Source organism: Mirounga leonina, unplaced genomic scaffold (assembly GCF_011800145.1).
Source record: "Mirounga leonina isolate KUSES-001 unplaced genomic scaffold, KU_Mleo_1.0 Mir_366, whole genome shotgun sequence".
Taxonomy (NCBI): domain Eukaryota; kingdom Metazoa; phylum Chordata; class Mammalia; order Carnivora; family Phocidae; genus Mirounga; species Mirounga leonina.
Genome location: NW_023270709.1, coordinates 26,702,232 through 26,717,450, shown reverse-complemented (window position 1 = coordinate 26,717,450; position 15,219 = coordinate 26,702,232). Strand labels below are relative to the sequence as shown.

The 15,219-nt window shown below is 43.1% G+C and overlaps 1 protein-coding gene across 1 annotated transcript in view; it reads right to left on the bottom strand.

The window, feature by feature from the left end:
• Positions 1-15,219, bottom strand: part of LOC118027231 — a 71,298-nt gene that overhangs the window by 16,211 nt on the left and 39,868 nt on the right. Inside the window, exon 3 of the mRNA XM_035030449.1 lies at positions 12,834-12,839. Coding sequence (XP_034886340.1) covers positions 12,834-12,839 — 6 coding nt within the window. The remainder of the gene's footprint in view (positions 1-12,833; positions 12,840-15,219) is intronic.

Genomic DNA, 15,219 nt, shown 5'->3' with positions numbered 1-15,219 from the left:
AGAAAAAAAATCAAACTTGGAAATTGGGGCCTAACTGTAGGGGGATTTGAAATGTTGAATACAGTTGATGAGTCCATTGGGGTTGACTGTAATATTCTTTTTCTTGGTAACAGCTTGATTATCGAGATTTAATTCACGCGCCATACGATTCATCCACTTAAGGTCTAAAATTCAGTGAGTTTCTGTGTTTTCACAAAGGCATGTAGCTAACTATTACCTTGGTTTTAGAACATTTTTCATCCTCTCCACAAAGAAACCTTGTACCTTTTAGACAGCACCTCCGAATCCCTCCATGCCTCCCACCCCACCCAAGGCAGTCACTAACCTACCTTCTGTCTCAATAGACTTACCTCTTCTGAACATTTTATACCATGGAAGCCTAGAATATGTGGTTCCTCACGACTGGTTTCTTTTATTTAGCATGATGCTTTCATGTTTCTTTTTCGTGGACAAACAGTATTCCATTAGACCCCATATCCATTCGTCGATTGATGAAAACTAGATTATTTCAACTTTGTGCCTATTAGGAATAATGCTGCTCTGAACACTTGTGTACCCATTTTTGTGTGGACTTATAGTTTATTTTCTTTTGGGTGTACACCTAGGGGTGGAATTGCTGGGTCATATGATGACTCCATGTTTAATTAACCTTTTGAGGAACCGCCAGACTGTCTTCCAAAGTGGCTACATCATTTTGCGCTCTCATCAGCAGGGAATGACAGTTCTGATTTCTCTACACCTTTGCCAGCACTTCCTATGGTTCATCTTTATAATGCTAGCCATCCTAGTCAGTGAGAAGTAGTGCTTCGTTGTGCTTTGGATTTGCATTTCCCTGATGACTGGTGATATTGAACATCTTTTTTTTTTTTACCAGATTAGCGGCCATCTGCAAACCTTCTTTGGAGAAATGTCTATTCAGATCCTTTGCCATTTTAAAATCTGGGTTATTTGCTTTTTCTCATTGAGTTGTAAATGTCCTTTATGTATTCTAGATAAAGTCCTGTACCAGATGTATGATTTGGAATTTCCGATTCAGTGTGTTGTCTTTTTACTTGCTTGATGGTATGCTTGCTAATGTTGGTGAAGTGCAATTTATCTATTTTTTTCTTTAGTTATTTGTACTTTGGGTGTCATAACTAAGAGATCATTGCCAAATCCAAGGTCACAAAGATTTATACCTATGTTTTTTTCTAAGTATTTGTAGTTTTAGTTCTTACATTTACGTCTTTGATCCATTTTGAGTTAATTTTTGGATATGGTATGAGGTTGAGGTCCAACTTCATTCTTTTTCATGTGTGTAAAGGAAAAATCTCAGCTTTTCCTTCGTGTATGGGGGAAAAAACCAGTTCTTCTGCATTGTGTTTTCTATCCTGTGTGTCTCCTTTACTCCTCACACAAAACACTTGACTTCTGACTCTTCTGGTCAGCAAATGGTTGGAGTTCCCCATAACGATAAGCAATTCTCTACAACATCAGCTGGGTGTCCTACAATTTAACTCAATCCTGATACTCTCTACTTGGAGGTGGCGTCGGATCCCACAGGTAAGGGCCCGGCCCCATGAAACTGCCCCCCCTTCAGATGCCATTCTCAAGGCCACATTGTCACCTGTGCTTCTGACCAATGGGTCATCGGTCAGAAGTTCCAGTGACCCCCTTCTCAAGTTCCATTAGTTGGCTAGAACGGATGGCTCACAGAACTCAGGGAAACATATAGGTTTACCTGTTTATTAGAGGATATGATAAAGGACACAGATGAACAGCCAGGTGAAGAGATACATAAAGAGAGATGTGGGAGGGTCCTGAGCACAGGGGCGTCTGTCCCTGCGGAGCCGGGGTGCGTCACTCCCTTGGCGTGGATGCCTTTCCCCAGCCTGGAAACTCCCCAAAACCCATCCTATTGGGATTTTATAGAGGCTTCTCACACAGGCATGATCAATTATTAACTCCGTTTCCAGCCCCTCTCCCCTCTCTGGAGGATGGTGGCGGGGGGAGGGGGGGACATTGAGTATTCGAAGCTTCTATTCCTGGCTTGGTCTTTCTGGTGACCCTCATCCAAGAGCCACCAGGAACCCACCAGAGTTGCCTCATTAGAACAAAAGAACAATTTCCTATTACCCAGGAAATTACAAGGATTTTAGGAGCCCTGTGTTAGGAACTGAGGGGAAGTCCAACATATATTTCCTATCATCTCACAGTGTGGATATTCAGTTGTCCCAGCACCATCTGTGAACAGACTATTCTTTCTTTACTGAATTATTTTGGCACCCTTGTCAAAAATCAATTGACTGTGTATGTGAGGATTTATTTCTGGACCCTCTGTTCTACTTCATTGATCTAGTTCCTGAAAGTGCATATATCAAAATTAAAGATTCTTGTTCAGTGAAGGGTACTGTGGATTAAGTTAATAAATAGCTGGCGGAATGGCGGAAAGTTTTATATGATGTTGGAAACAGACAGAAGGGTTAGTAATTAGAAGACAAAAGAAACTCCTCTAAATCAAAAAGACTAAGACAGAAACCCCAAATCAGAAGTGAGTGAAAAAAAATGAACAAGAAACTTACATGAGAAAAATCCAAAGCACTTGGTAAAAAAGGTAATGAAAAGGGATATATAATTTTGTCTCTTAGGGCATTAACAAATTACAAAGTTGAGTACTGCCCAGTGTTTGTGTGGATAGAGGGGTGCAGACTGGGGCTTCAATCACCCTTTGTTAAGATTTTCTCAAACGTATCCTTCAACATACATGTCTGTGTGTGACCAGAAGGTGCAGACACGCAGGGTATACCCTTCCCTGAGAGAGTAAAATGAGTAAAATGTGACAGCTGCACCATAGGGTATTGTAAGAAACCAAAGACATGAGTTTAGTAAATTAAAAATACATGCAGTGCAAAACAAGGACATTTTCCCTCTGACGGGCACTTTCAACCAAAAATACCCATTTAACGCATTAGAAAGGCAGTCTGCAAAGGTGAATAGGAGTGGGCCATGGTGGCAGGGAGGGATACGGAGAGTAAGCCCACACGCACACTCCCTTGTGTATGCATTCTCTGGCAGAAACAGGGGGGCCTGGAGGATTGAGGGCCTTCTCCACCCCACCTGCTGGACAGCAAACGGCCAGGGATGAGCTCTCACTCTGCACGAAGTGATATGGCAACAGTAAATGCTGTCTGATCTGCAGCTCCAGACTCTGGCCGTGGGGAAGACACTGACAGCAAGCCCCACTGTGCTTCTTCTTAGCTTTCCTACCTGATTAGAATAGCTTTTTCCAAAGAACTCCAATGGCAGCCATGGCCAAAATGCTTGCTAACGTGGGCATCCGAGCAGCGGAGTTCCCGGAGTCCGAAGAAGGCTCTGTTTGAGGCTCCACAGGACTTAACTGCCGGCTTCTTTCCGCCCCTCCCCAGGGTGAGAGTCTGGGTCCTCTGCCCCAACCATCTGCTTCGGTGAATATGCCAGACCCACCCAGGGCGACCAACGCTGACAGCCTCGCTCCTCACTCCACGTGCTGATGGTGGCCCCGTTCAGGCCTCGGTATTCACTGTGGCAGGGGTAGGTGGCTTCTTCTCCCCAAGGGATGGTCACCCAGCGCTGCCAGGTTCCATTCTTGCTGGGCTGGCCCCCTCCGTGGTCTGAGCGCAGGCCTCCCTGACCCCTTAGCGAGAATCAGTATCAGTTTGATACTGCAGAAGAGGAAACACAGGGCTGGGCACCGCACCACTGCTTCCTGCCAAGAGGTCCCATGGCTGGTCACATATATTGAAGGAGGTTCTGAGGGACAGCGGTGGGAGGGAGAATGGGCCCTGGGCCCTCCCTTCTGAGATACTAGCTCACTCCATGAGACCAGCAACCACTTGTAGGCTGGCCTCAGCCCCTCACGTCTCTGGAAACCCTTGTGGATGGGCAGGTGTTACGGGTTGAAATGCGTCCCCCACTAAAATGATTGTTGCAGTCCTAACTCCCAGCACCTGTAAATGTGACCTTATTTGAAAACAAAGTTGTTGTTTTTTTTTTCCAAATGATCAAACTAAGCTAAGGCCATTAGGGTGGGACCTAATCCAGTAGGACTGATTCTGACCCAGAGAAGTTCACAGAGGGAAGATGTGAAGACACAGGGGGTAACCCACTGCAGGCTAGATGCCAGGAGAGGGACCTGAAACAGATTTTCTCTTGCCTTGCTCAGAAGGAACCAACCTTGTCAACACTTTAATTTTAGAATTAACCCCAGAACAGTAATTTCAAATTGTCCAAGTCCTGCTTGTTACCCGAGGAGAGGAAAGGAAAGGGAAATGCAATTTGCAGAATGCTAGCCCTGTACTAAGGATCATCCTAGCCTATTTATATAGGAGAAACTTACTCTCAATATCTTCTTCTTTTTTTAAGATTTTATTTATTTATTTAAAAGAGAGAATGAGATAGAGAGAGCATGAGAGGGGGGAGGGTCAGAGGGAGAAGCAGCCTCCCTGCTCAGCAGGGAGCCCGATGCAGGACTCGATCCCAGGACTCCAGGATCATGACCTGAGCCGAGGGCGGTCGCTTAACCAACGGAGCCACCCAGGCGCCCTATCTTACTCTCAATATCTTCTTAAAAATATATTATCCTGGGACGCCTGGGTGGCTCCGTTGGTTAAGCTCCTGACTCTTGATTTCAGCTCAGGTCATGATCTCAGGGTTGTGAGATCACATCCAGCTCCATGCTGTTTGTCCCTCTCTCTCTGCTCCTTCCCCCACTCTCTCAAATAAATAAATAAATAAAATCCTTAATAGATATATTATCCCTATTCGCAGATTGGGAATTGAGGGTCTTGCCCAAGTTCACGGAGGCGAATAACTCTGTGAACTCACAGAAATGAATAACTTTCTGCCTTAATGACTTCAGTAGAATCAGAGAGGAACCAAGCCAGGTTCTACAGAAGCTGTGTTTCACTCCACCTGGTTCCTGATTGTTTCTCTGTCTTCCTCTGAAGCAGGTGGTCTAAACCCAGGATGAGTTCCTAGGAATGCCAGAACTTGTTAGGAAAGCTTAGTTTCCTGTCTTCATGTACACATTCACACAAGGAAACATGCCTTGTGCCCATGTAGGCTCCCTTCCGCCTGGTTGCTCCCCTGACTTCTCTCCCTCCACCAAAGACCCCTTCAAGCTCCGTCCACAGGAACAGTAACTTTCTAGGCCAAGAATGTTTGTTCCTCTCTCTCTCTTCTCTTTCCCTTGAACTCCTGCTTCGCAGTGAGCCCGGTGACCTCGATCTATACCGTTTAGCACTGTTGCCTCATATAAGTACTCAATAAATATGTGTGGATTGAGTAAACAAATGAGCAAATGAATGAATGTCCAACATCAGACCATGAAGCCAATGGAAACCCACTTGGGAAGACTTCCTGGCTCTCTATATTCCTGGGCCCCCTGGTACTCATGAACACTAGGGAACACATTGCATGAACTTACATATATACATTAGTATATTGCCTCTCTACTAGATTCGTCACTGCCTGACACCTTCTCTTTTCTTCTTGATAATCCTGATGCTTTGTGGAGTAACCGCACAGAGCTACACAGTTGCTTCTACCATAACCCAGTGTATATATTCCTGAAAAACCTCACAGTCTTAAAAAAAAGACACTCACATTAACAGGGGTCATGGAAAACTGGGATGGGGCAGAAAACTCAAAACTCTTTTAACAGGTGTGCAAAGGGAAGGTGTACCTGTTTTCCCCCCATGTGCTCAGAGTGGATCTTTCATTAACTCAGAACCTTGCTCTGATGTTCTGTTAATTGATGGATGATCATTGGATAGACACTTCGATACATTTCTTTTTTTGAAAGACTTTATTTATTTATTTGAGAGAGAGAGAGCGCGCGCATGAGCCTGTGTGAGAAAAAGAAAGAGGGGGGCGCCTGGGTGACTCAGTGGGTTGAGCATCTGCCTTTGGCTCAGGTCATGATCTCAGGGTCCTGGGATCAAGCCCCCCCCAACCTTGGGCTCCTTGCTCTGCAGGGAGTCTGCTTCTCCCTCCCCCTCTGTCCCTCTCCCCACCCCATCTCCTGCTCATGTTCTCTCTCTCTCAAATATAATTAAAAAAAAAAAAAAAAAGAAAGAAAGAGAGCAGGAGCAGGGGGACCAGAGAGAGAAGCAGGCTCCCTGCTGATCAAGGAGTCCGATGCGGGGGCTCAATCCCAAGACCCTCTGGGATCATGACCTGAGCCAAAGGCAGATGCTTAACCAACTGAGCCACCCAGGTGCCCCCACTTAAATACATTTCAAGATAGAACACTGAGACACCTCTTAAGCATTACTTTAAGTTCATATGCTTTTGCTTTTTATTTGTTTATGCCCTAGAGAGACTGTATCTTTGGGTCTGTTAATGAACATGTTTACTTTTGTCACTTTGAGTAGCTCTACACACATGACCTAACATTCATATAATCAGCTCCCAGGACAAGAGAAAGAATGCGGGGCTGACAGAGTATTTGAAGAAATAATGTCTGAAAATCTCAAACTTTGGTGAAAAGACACAAACTGCATAAACCCTAAGTAAAATATAACCAAAGAAACTCATGCCAATCACTTTGTAATTAAAATTCCAGAAACTAAAGACAGATTAAAAATCTTAAAAGCATTTAGAAAGAAACAAGCGATGTGGGGACAACTCAGAGGACAGTGGGTTGTTCCTCTGAAGGAACGGGGGCCAGAAGGAAAGGGCACACGCTTTTGGGGCAGTGAAAGAAAAGAATTGTTAACTGCTAATTCTATATCCTTTAGGTAAAACTACCTTCAGGAATGAAGGGGAGATAAAGACATTCTCAGATGCAGGAAACCTGAAAGAACTTTTTGCTAACAGATCTATCTTTAAAGAATGACTAGAGAAAGTTCTTGAAAGAGAAAAGAAATGATAAAAGAAGGCGTCTTAGGATACCAGGAAGAACTTACAATGGCAAGACCAGAAATATGGGTAAACACATAGGCAAACATTAGATTGCCTTTCTAGTGAGTTTTCTAAATCGTATTTGGTGATTGATACAAAAATTGTAACACAGTTTGATACTCAAGACAATATTTTTAAATAGGGAGGATAAAAATGAAGGGTCCTTGATTAACTTGAGATGATAAAACTTGATCCTAGTAGACTATGAGAAGTCATATGCATTGTAAGACCCAAGAGTAACCACTGACAAAACTGTACAAAGCAATACACTCAAAAATATTATAAATAAATCAAGATGGAATTATTTTTAAAAAACCTGTTCAAATAACCTACAGAAAGACGAGAAAAGAAAAACAGGAAAAACACAGAAAACAAGTAATAACATGGCAGACCTAGACCCTCACATGTCAAAAATCATCTTAAATGTAAATGGTCTAAATACCTAAATCAAAAACAGAAATTGGCAGAGTGGCAAAAACAAAACAAAACAAAACAAAACCCTAGAATCTTAATTTCTTCTCTATCCTCCATTCAAATCTGCATTTCGCATCTCAGGAAACGTCTCTGCCATTCACTCTAAAGCTAAGGCCGAAATAGCCAAGGTTACTCTCAGGGTCTCGTCCACCGGAATGTAGGCTCTGTGCAAGCTTTTGTTTGATTCATAGGTACAGTTATTATTCTGGGTTGAATCATGCCTGGTCTAAAAAAAAAAAGCTATGTTGTTTGGGTCCTAATTCCTAGCACCTCTGAATGCAACCTTATTTGGAAATAGGGTCTTCATGGAGGTCGTCAGGTTAAAATGAGGTCATTAGGGTGGGCCCTAAACCAATATGACTGGTGTCCTTATAAAACAGGGGAAACTTGGACCGAGACATCCATGCATAGAGGGAAGAAGACGGCCGTCTACACGTCTAGGAGTGCCGGAGGCTGCCAGAAGACAGACCCACGGCAGATTCTCTTTCTCAGCCCTCAGAAAGAACCAACCCTCTCAACACCTTGGTTCTAGATATCCAGCCTCCAGAATGTGGGACAATACACTTCTGTTGGCTGAGCCCCTCAGTCTGTGGTACTTTGTGATAGCAACAAACTAAAATAAGCTAAAACATTTACAGTACCTGGCTCAGTGCTTTACACACAGTAGACACTCGATAAAAAAAATTGCTTGAAATAAGAAATCGTAGGAGAGACAAGCCTGGGTATTTGTGTTCTAGGAAACAACGGGAAGGAGCTGGGACAATGTGAGTATGCAGATTCTCTTTCCAAACCCTATTTTCAGTTTGGTACCGCAGCCTTGCATTAAGCTATGCCTGAGGCGTCTGAGTCCAGAGTCCCTCTGACTGAATGTCATGCAAGGAAAACCCTCAGTCTCCTGCCAACTTGGGCTCCAGTAGCTGCCTGGCTGTTGGTGCGGGGACGTAACCTGGGCATCAGAGTGCCTCTTCCACAGGTTTCCAACCAACCTACCTATTTCCAGTCCTGCTCACAACCCTGACCTCAGAGATACCTGGTGTCTCAAAGACTTATATCTCTCTAGGCTTCTGTGGTGGGGAATTTATTTGTTTCTTACTGGTTTCGTCCCCTTGCTGGGGTTGACCACAGCTTTCTCTGGTCTGGCAAGGCGTTCATCCATGTGCTCTCCAGCTTCCAAAATTCTGTTGACCTCGTTCATGGGTTGTCTCCTCTCCCATCCTCTTCATCTTTGAGGGTTTATGCCTTCTTTGTAAAATCCTTTATCGTAAAAGGGTGGAGTTTGGAGAAGGAGCAGAAACTGACGTGTCCAGCAGTGTGGTTAACTGCAAGTTGGTTCCTTTAAATAAAAAATAATGCAATGTTGGGGCATCTGGGTGGCTCAGTTGGTTAAGTGTCTGCCTTCAGCTCAGGTCATGATTCCGGGGTCCTAGGATCAAGCCCCACATCAGGCTCCCTGCTCGGCTGGGGGTCTGCTTCTCCCTCTGACCCTCTTCCCTCTCGTGCTCTCTGTCTCTCCTTCTCTCTCTTTCAAATAAATAAATAAAATCTTAAAAAAAAATAATGCAATGTAATAGTGGTAAGGTGAACTCTATTTGCTAAGAACCATGTATGAACCTTCTGGATATATGATCTCATTTCAATTTTAAAAATATCTCGCCCTCTATCAAGGAGTTTATGGTCAGATTGCAAAGATATGCCCTAGTACATTAACTAGCCAAATAGTAGTGCCCTGGGGTTCTGTTGGATCTATAACCAGTAGGAGAAATAGGTGAAGGTGTAAAGGTGCACAACTGGAATGACAATTCCATTTCTTTGTGCAAACATCATCTAACTCTGAGTCCAAAGACCTGGTTGCTTACTCCTGACCTTTTACTGTACTGTTTACTGCTATTTTTATTGTACTACTGTATGGCTTTACTCCAGCCCCTCTGAACCTCAATCTGCTCATCTGTTAAATGTGGGTAATAATTTCTGATCACCGATCGATTCTTTACGTGAATGACCTCTTACAGCTATTAACAGATATAGACACCAGTAGAAGGTAATAATTACCCAGCAGATTAGGAATGAACTGTATGCAATACATTTTGGTTTAGAGTGCCATCAGAACTAACGACAGACCACGGTGTAAAGGTCTAGTTCAGCTGGGAAGAGTTGGAGGTCAACGCAGTGACTAGCCCTGTTAATTGTTATCTTTCGGCTCCTTTGGCAGCCCTAGAAACTTTCAGGGAGGAAATGTCCTTGATATCTAATATCTTCCAACTGAAACTGTCCATATATTTTTTGCATGACTGACGAGAAAAGCAATAGAACCTACAGTTGTTCACTTTTGTACAACCGGAGTCTTTGTAAGCTTCCCTATCGTGTATCATTTCTGATGAGCATGTGAGTGTGCTTTAAAGACACGTGAATTATAATCAATCTGCAAGGCAAAGTTATATTGCAAAGCCACTTAAACTCTGTAGGTCTCAATTTCCTCGTTTGTAAAGAGGTGATAACAACAGCTATTTCATAAAATGGTATTTAGAGTTAAATTTTAAAGAAGAAAAGAAGTGATAAATGAAGCCCTCAGTACAGTGTCTGGTATATAATCAAGGTTAAGCCATCATGATGATGATGACGATGATATATTCTAAAATATATATTATATATTATACTATTATCTATTCTAATATAATATTATTATATAATAAATACTATATATTATCATATATTCTAAAAATAATATTATTATATAATACTACATGATAATAATAATATTGTCAATGACATTGCTGACCTGAGGATGTCACTTTCTACCAGGTGACAAACGGGTCAGTACCCTCCTACAGATTGCCTATACTGTGGTTTTCTCACTATTAAAATAATAATAATTTTAGGAAGATAAAGCATATGCAGTCTCTCCAGGTCTCTGGGGTTCTTATGCTTAATTTGCTGCTCACATTTAAGATAGAGTTGACGTGGCTTCTCCGAGATTGTTTCCAGACCCGTTCCTCCCTGGGCCTCAGCTCTGCACTCCTGTCCATTCCCTTCCCATGTGTTTTCTTCTTTATTCTAAACTGTAGGCAGTGCAAGCATAGTCATTCGTATTTCTCCTCCTTAGTAACTGTTTGGGGGAGTGAGTGGATCAAGCCTCGCAGGCTTCTTGTCCAAGACAATGTATCTCCTTATGAGGAGTACTGACCCCCAAAGTCCTCAGCTGGCCTGCCTGCTCGACTGTTCTGGGCCCTTATTCCAGCCTCACTGCTTCTCAATACTGTCACGTCAACAGACTGTATGAATGAGGTTTGAAATCTGGGTAGTACAATGTCAACCCAAGGTTAATGATTGAAGACGGTGCCGGCAGCTGCGGGCAGTTTTTATCTGGAGCGCCATCTAGTGTCCAGTCGCGCAAACAGCATCCTGCGGCGTAAATTCCTTGGGGCAGGAAAGGGTGAGGCCAAAGACAATCTGTATTACACCGTTATCCTTCGACAATCCGACTAGGCCTGGACACTTCAGAGGTTAAAAACATAACCTTTATAGTCAGTTCTTTATCTAAAACTCTTTAAAGTTACCAGTTAGCAATCGGGTGTTTTAAAATCAATTACTTAATGTTCTGCATCTCAAGGGCCTCTTCTGTTGGACTTGGATAAGCCCACACTTCCGTGCAGTGCCCTTTGGGGCTTTGTTTGAGGAGTGTGTGTCACAGCCAAGGTGCTGGGTTGATCTTCCACACATCGCGAAGTCACCAACCCTTTCAATACACACTGCTTAATACGTTTATTGTTACTCTTATTAGGACTATCGTCATGGTCATGACTGATACACTTAACCAGGAATCTCAGAATTCTGTTCCCTACTAAGCGCTAGAAGAGCCAGTTCTGGTATTCACCGCTGCACAAGTTTCCTCCTCCTCTCTGTGGTCATTGCCCTCTGAGAATGAAAAGAAGGAACTGAGTACTTTCAAAGTGGCCCTTATAAGATTCGAGGCCTAACCTCCTCCCCCGGGGAAAACCGACTGTTCCCCTCTTTCAGGCCCCCTCTGACGTCTTCTGAACAACCACGGTGACCTCCTTTTCCCTAGTTTCCCCTCCTCCCAACCTTTCCACCATCAGGGGAGAGGCTGTCCTCCTTACTTTCTTATTCCCCGAACCCAGCACAGTGCTGGGCTTCTCGAGGGTGCTGATGAGTTCTTCGTGGAATGAAAGAATTATCCGGCCTGATTTCTCTACACCATTTAGACAAGAGTCCAAGTCACTCAATTTGTTCCTCTCATGTTCTTTCCTGCCTCTGGACGTCCTGTAGTCTTAGGGCTTCCCAGGGGCCCCCGGATCACCGTCTGTCAAATGGGGATAGTAATTTCTGTTCACCAAAAGGGAGAGAAAACTTAAGTGTGTAATGAGAGGTTAATAATTACCCAAAGGCCTGGAGAAATTGCCTCTAAAATAAGAGTTGGTTAGTTCGGAGCGCCACCTAGCGTCAACCAGGACAAACAACACGAGGCATTGTAAATTGCTTCTGCCGGGAAGGTGTGAGTTCCAAAAAGGATCTCCTTGCCTGCGAAAGGCCTCCTACCTAAAACTCACTAAACAGATTAATAAGTAATAGTTGGGGTGTACTTTGATTTATGCACTTTATAAGTTAAAAAACAAGTCTTATCTTCGACTGTAGTTCAATGGGTATTTGTGTGTGCACAAGTGTTGGGGACATGGATTGTACTGTCTTCACGGCTTGTCCCAGGAGGAATCTGAATTCTCAATCTCCGTTTTCTTGCTGATGAAATGATATTGAATGTAAAGGACGTACAGGATGGTGGTGAAGATGGAACGAAAATAGTGCATATAATGCCTGGTCCATACAGGGTGCAGTTACCTGTTATCTTTATCAGTACTATGGACACTGTTGAACCAACAGTTGCAGGATTGTGCTGTGTTATGTTTATAGTAATATATGTGTGCTTTTAAAACAAATTTTTATTTAATATGTATATATAAGATTTTGTACTTATAATATGGCAGGTACTATTCTAAGAGCTACATAAATATTAACTCATTAATTCACATAACAGCCTATGAATCAGGTAGTATTACTGACATTTATAGATGAGAAGACTGAAACAGAGAAATTAAATAACTTGTCCAATGGTAAAGTTGAACTTGAACCCAGGCATTCCAGCCTCTGAGGCAGTCATTTTGATAAATATACTATGCCACCTCTGTATTTTTCTTGGATTATTTTATAAAATTAAGAGGCTATTAATATAAATGCCACTACTACTAACCATGAAAAGTATAAGAAATCTATGTATTACCTGAAGCATAGCTACAAATCCGTAGGTAGACTAATGGAATAAGAATTTGGTCCCAACAAGGATTTCTGTTGAACTTAAGCAGGTTTAGGTGAGTTTAGTAGTAAAAAATGCAGGGTGATGGAGTTCCTTGGTCCCTCTTAGGCAACACACAGCTCTCCCTGACAGCCTTAGCTGCCTGCCATTGAAAGTATGCACACGCCTGCAATGCAGAAGGTGGGGACCAGGTGACTATGTGCGTGTCATCATCCTCTCTTCCCATGGAGTTTTAGGAGTGAGCTCCAAGAAGAGCAATGTGGGGGTAGATTCTGAGTGACAGTGATGGTCCTGGGTTATATGCTCACCTACTACTCCCCAACACGTGCACGTGCACACACACACAATTACACGCATGCACACACATGCTCATGTGCGCTCACACACCCACATACGTCTCCCTTCTCCAATGGTCCAGCTTCATCTCTTCTCGGAGCACCTGGGTGGCTCAGTCATTAAGCGTCTGCTTTTGGCTCAGGTCATGATCCCAGGGTCCTGGGATCGAGCCCCGCATCGGGCTCCCTGCTCAGAGGGAAGCCAGCTTCTCCCTCTCCCATTCCCCCTGTTTATGTTCCCTCTCTCGCTGTCTCTCTCTCTGTGTCAATTAAATAAATAAATAAAATCTTTTTAAAAAATAAAAAAAAAAGAATCTCTTCTCAAGGTTTTCCTTGGGTTAGTACCTAGTCATATTACCTTTCAGAGGCTTCCAGGAGCAACATACCTAATTGAAAGAGGAACAAGCTTGTTGGCGGGTCTATTCTCACCCTCCTCCAAATTAAGGAGAGCACCAACTTTCTCAGCGTCACTCTAAAACAGCAGAGTCCCATGGTGGGTGGATCTCATGGAAAGAAACCTCAAATAAGAGGCAACTGTGTGTTCAGCCCCGTCTCAGCAACTGTATGCATGGGATCTAATCTAATTCTCACTGGATTCCTGGGGGGAGGTGCTATTCCCCTGTGCCAGAGGAGGAAATGGAAGTGGAAAGTCTGAGAACTTAGCAGGGCCACCCCGCTACTGGGTGGAGGAATTGGGATCGTAAACAGTGTGCTTGCTCCGAAACTGCTATCTTTCTACCCTCCTGCACCATGAGCTCAGCTGTGTTCTCTACCTGTAGGCAGCCTGACAAGTTTCAGGTTAGCCTGGGGCTCCCAGGATTTCCAACTGGCTAGGGAATGCGCAGGTTTTTTTGAGTTGGCCGTCCATCATTTATATATGCAATATAATACATAAAATATAATGTACTATAATATTATATATGATATTCTATACCATATGTTATACATACAGATCTATAAAATGTAATATAAATGAATATGTGATATGTTATATATATACAATTATAAACATAGTTAATTTTGTACTTAATGAATACTACCAAGTAAATATAGATACACATTATTAAATTAATTTAACACTCAGTTTTAATTTCTAAAGCAGCTAATATGCCTATAAGTGTAACCATCATTAACGAAATTTGGGGGGCCTTACTGACTTTTAGGAGTGTAAAGGGGTCCTGAAATCTAGAAGTTTGAGATCCACTGCTCTAGGCTGAACTCTGATGTCTTATTTTCCCAACAGAGTTGGTAAGGACTTGCAGGCAAAGGTGTAACCAGCACATGAACATTTTAATTTTTTTATTCTTCTGTTCTCTCCGTGGTTTGGGTCTTTCCGATCAGACTTACAATCTTCTTTAGACTGCAAATCTCCGGAAGCTCTTTCCTGCATATTTTTTCTCAGGCTGCCCTTTATCAACCACCTCACAGTGGACCAAAGTACTAGCCATTTACACTCGAGCAGGCAGCGCAGTGGAGGGGCTGCGATTATTAGCCTCATCCACTGGTGAGTCAGGAAGAAGCAGGTTTTAATCGCTCCCAGTGGGGGCCTGTAACAGGGTTCACAAATATCAGGTCAGCCACCTTCAGAAGCAGACAGAACCCTATTCTGGTAAAAGGAGGATCCCTACACCTGCTCCAGCAGCAACTCTCACTGTCTTTGTGTCTTTCTTGCTGTTCAAGTCTCTCTCCCCCACACGCTCTGTCCAGTGGCCATTATAGCCTCTTGGACATGACATTCGGCTCTGCATATTTAATTGTGTTCACCAGCTTTCCAGACCTGAAGAGGATGAAAGAAAATTAGCCAATCCATAATATTCAGAAGGTGTGCAAATACAAAAATACACAATTTATTGCATTGCAATATTTGTGTCCTCAGCTTATTGTTGGCTACCTTGAGGCCACCAATTTTGAGTGGGAAGACCACACCCTTGACCTGAATTTTCCCTTGGAACTAATTTTAATAGGCTTTCTGTTGCTCACAGGCTTGTTCAATCTTATTTCAAAGCCCGAGACTCCATGACACACCTACCAGATCTAAAGTTACTTTAAAGTGGACAGCCAAAGAGTTTTGTGTCTTCTGATTTTTAGAATGGTTTCTAAAGATTCTGATCTGGAGCACTTAGAACAAACCAAGTAACCAGGTGTCGAGGTATAATCTTCAAGAAG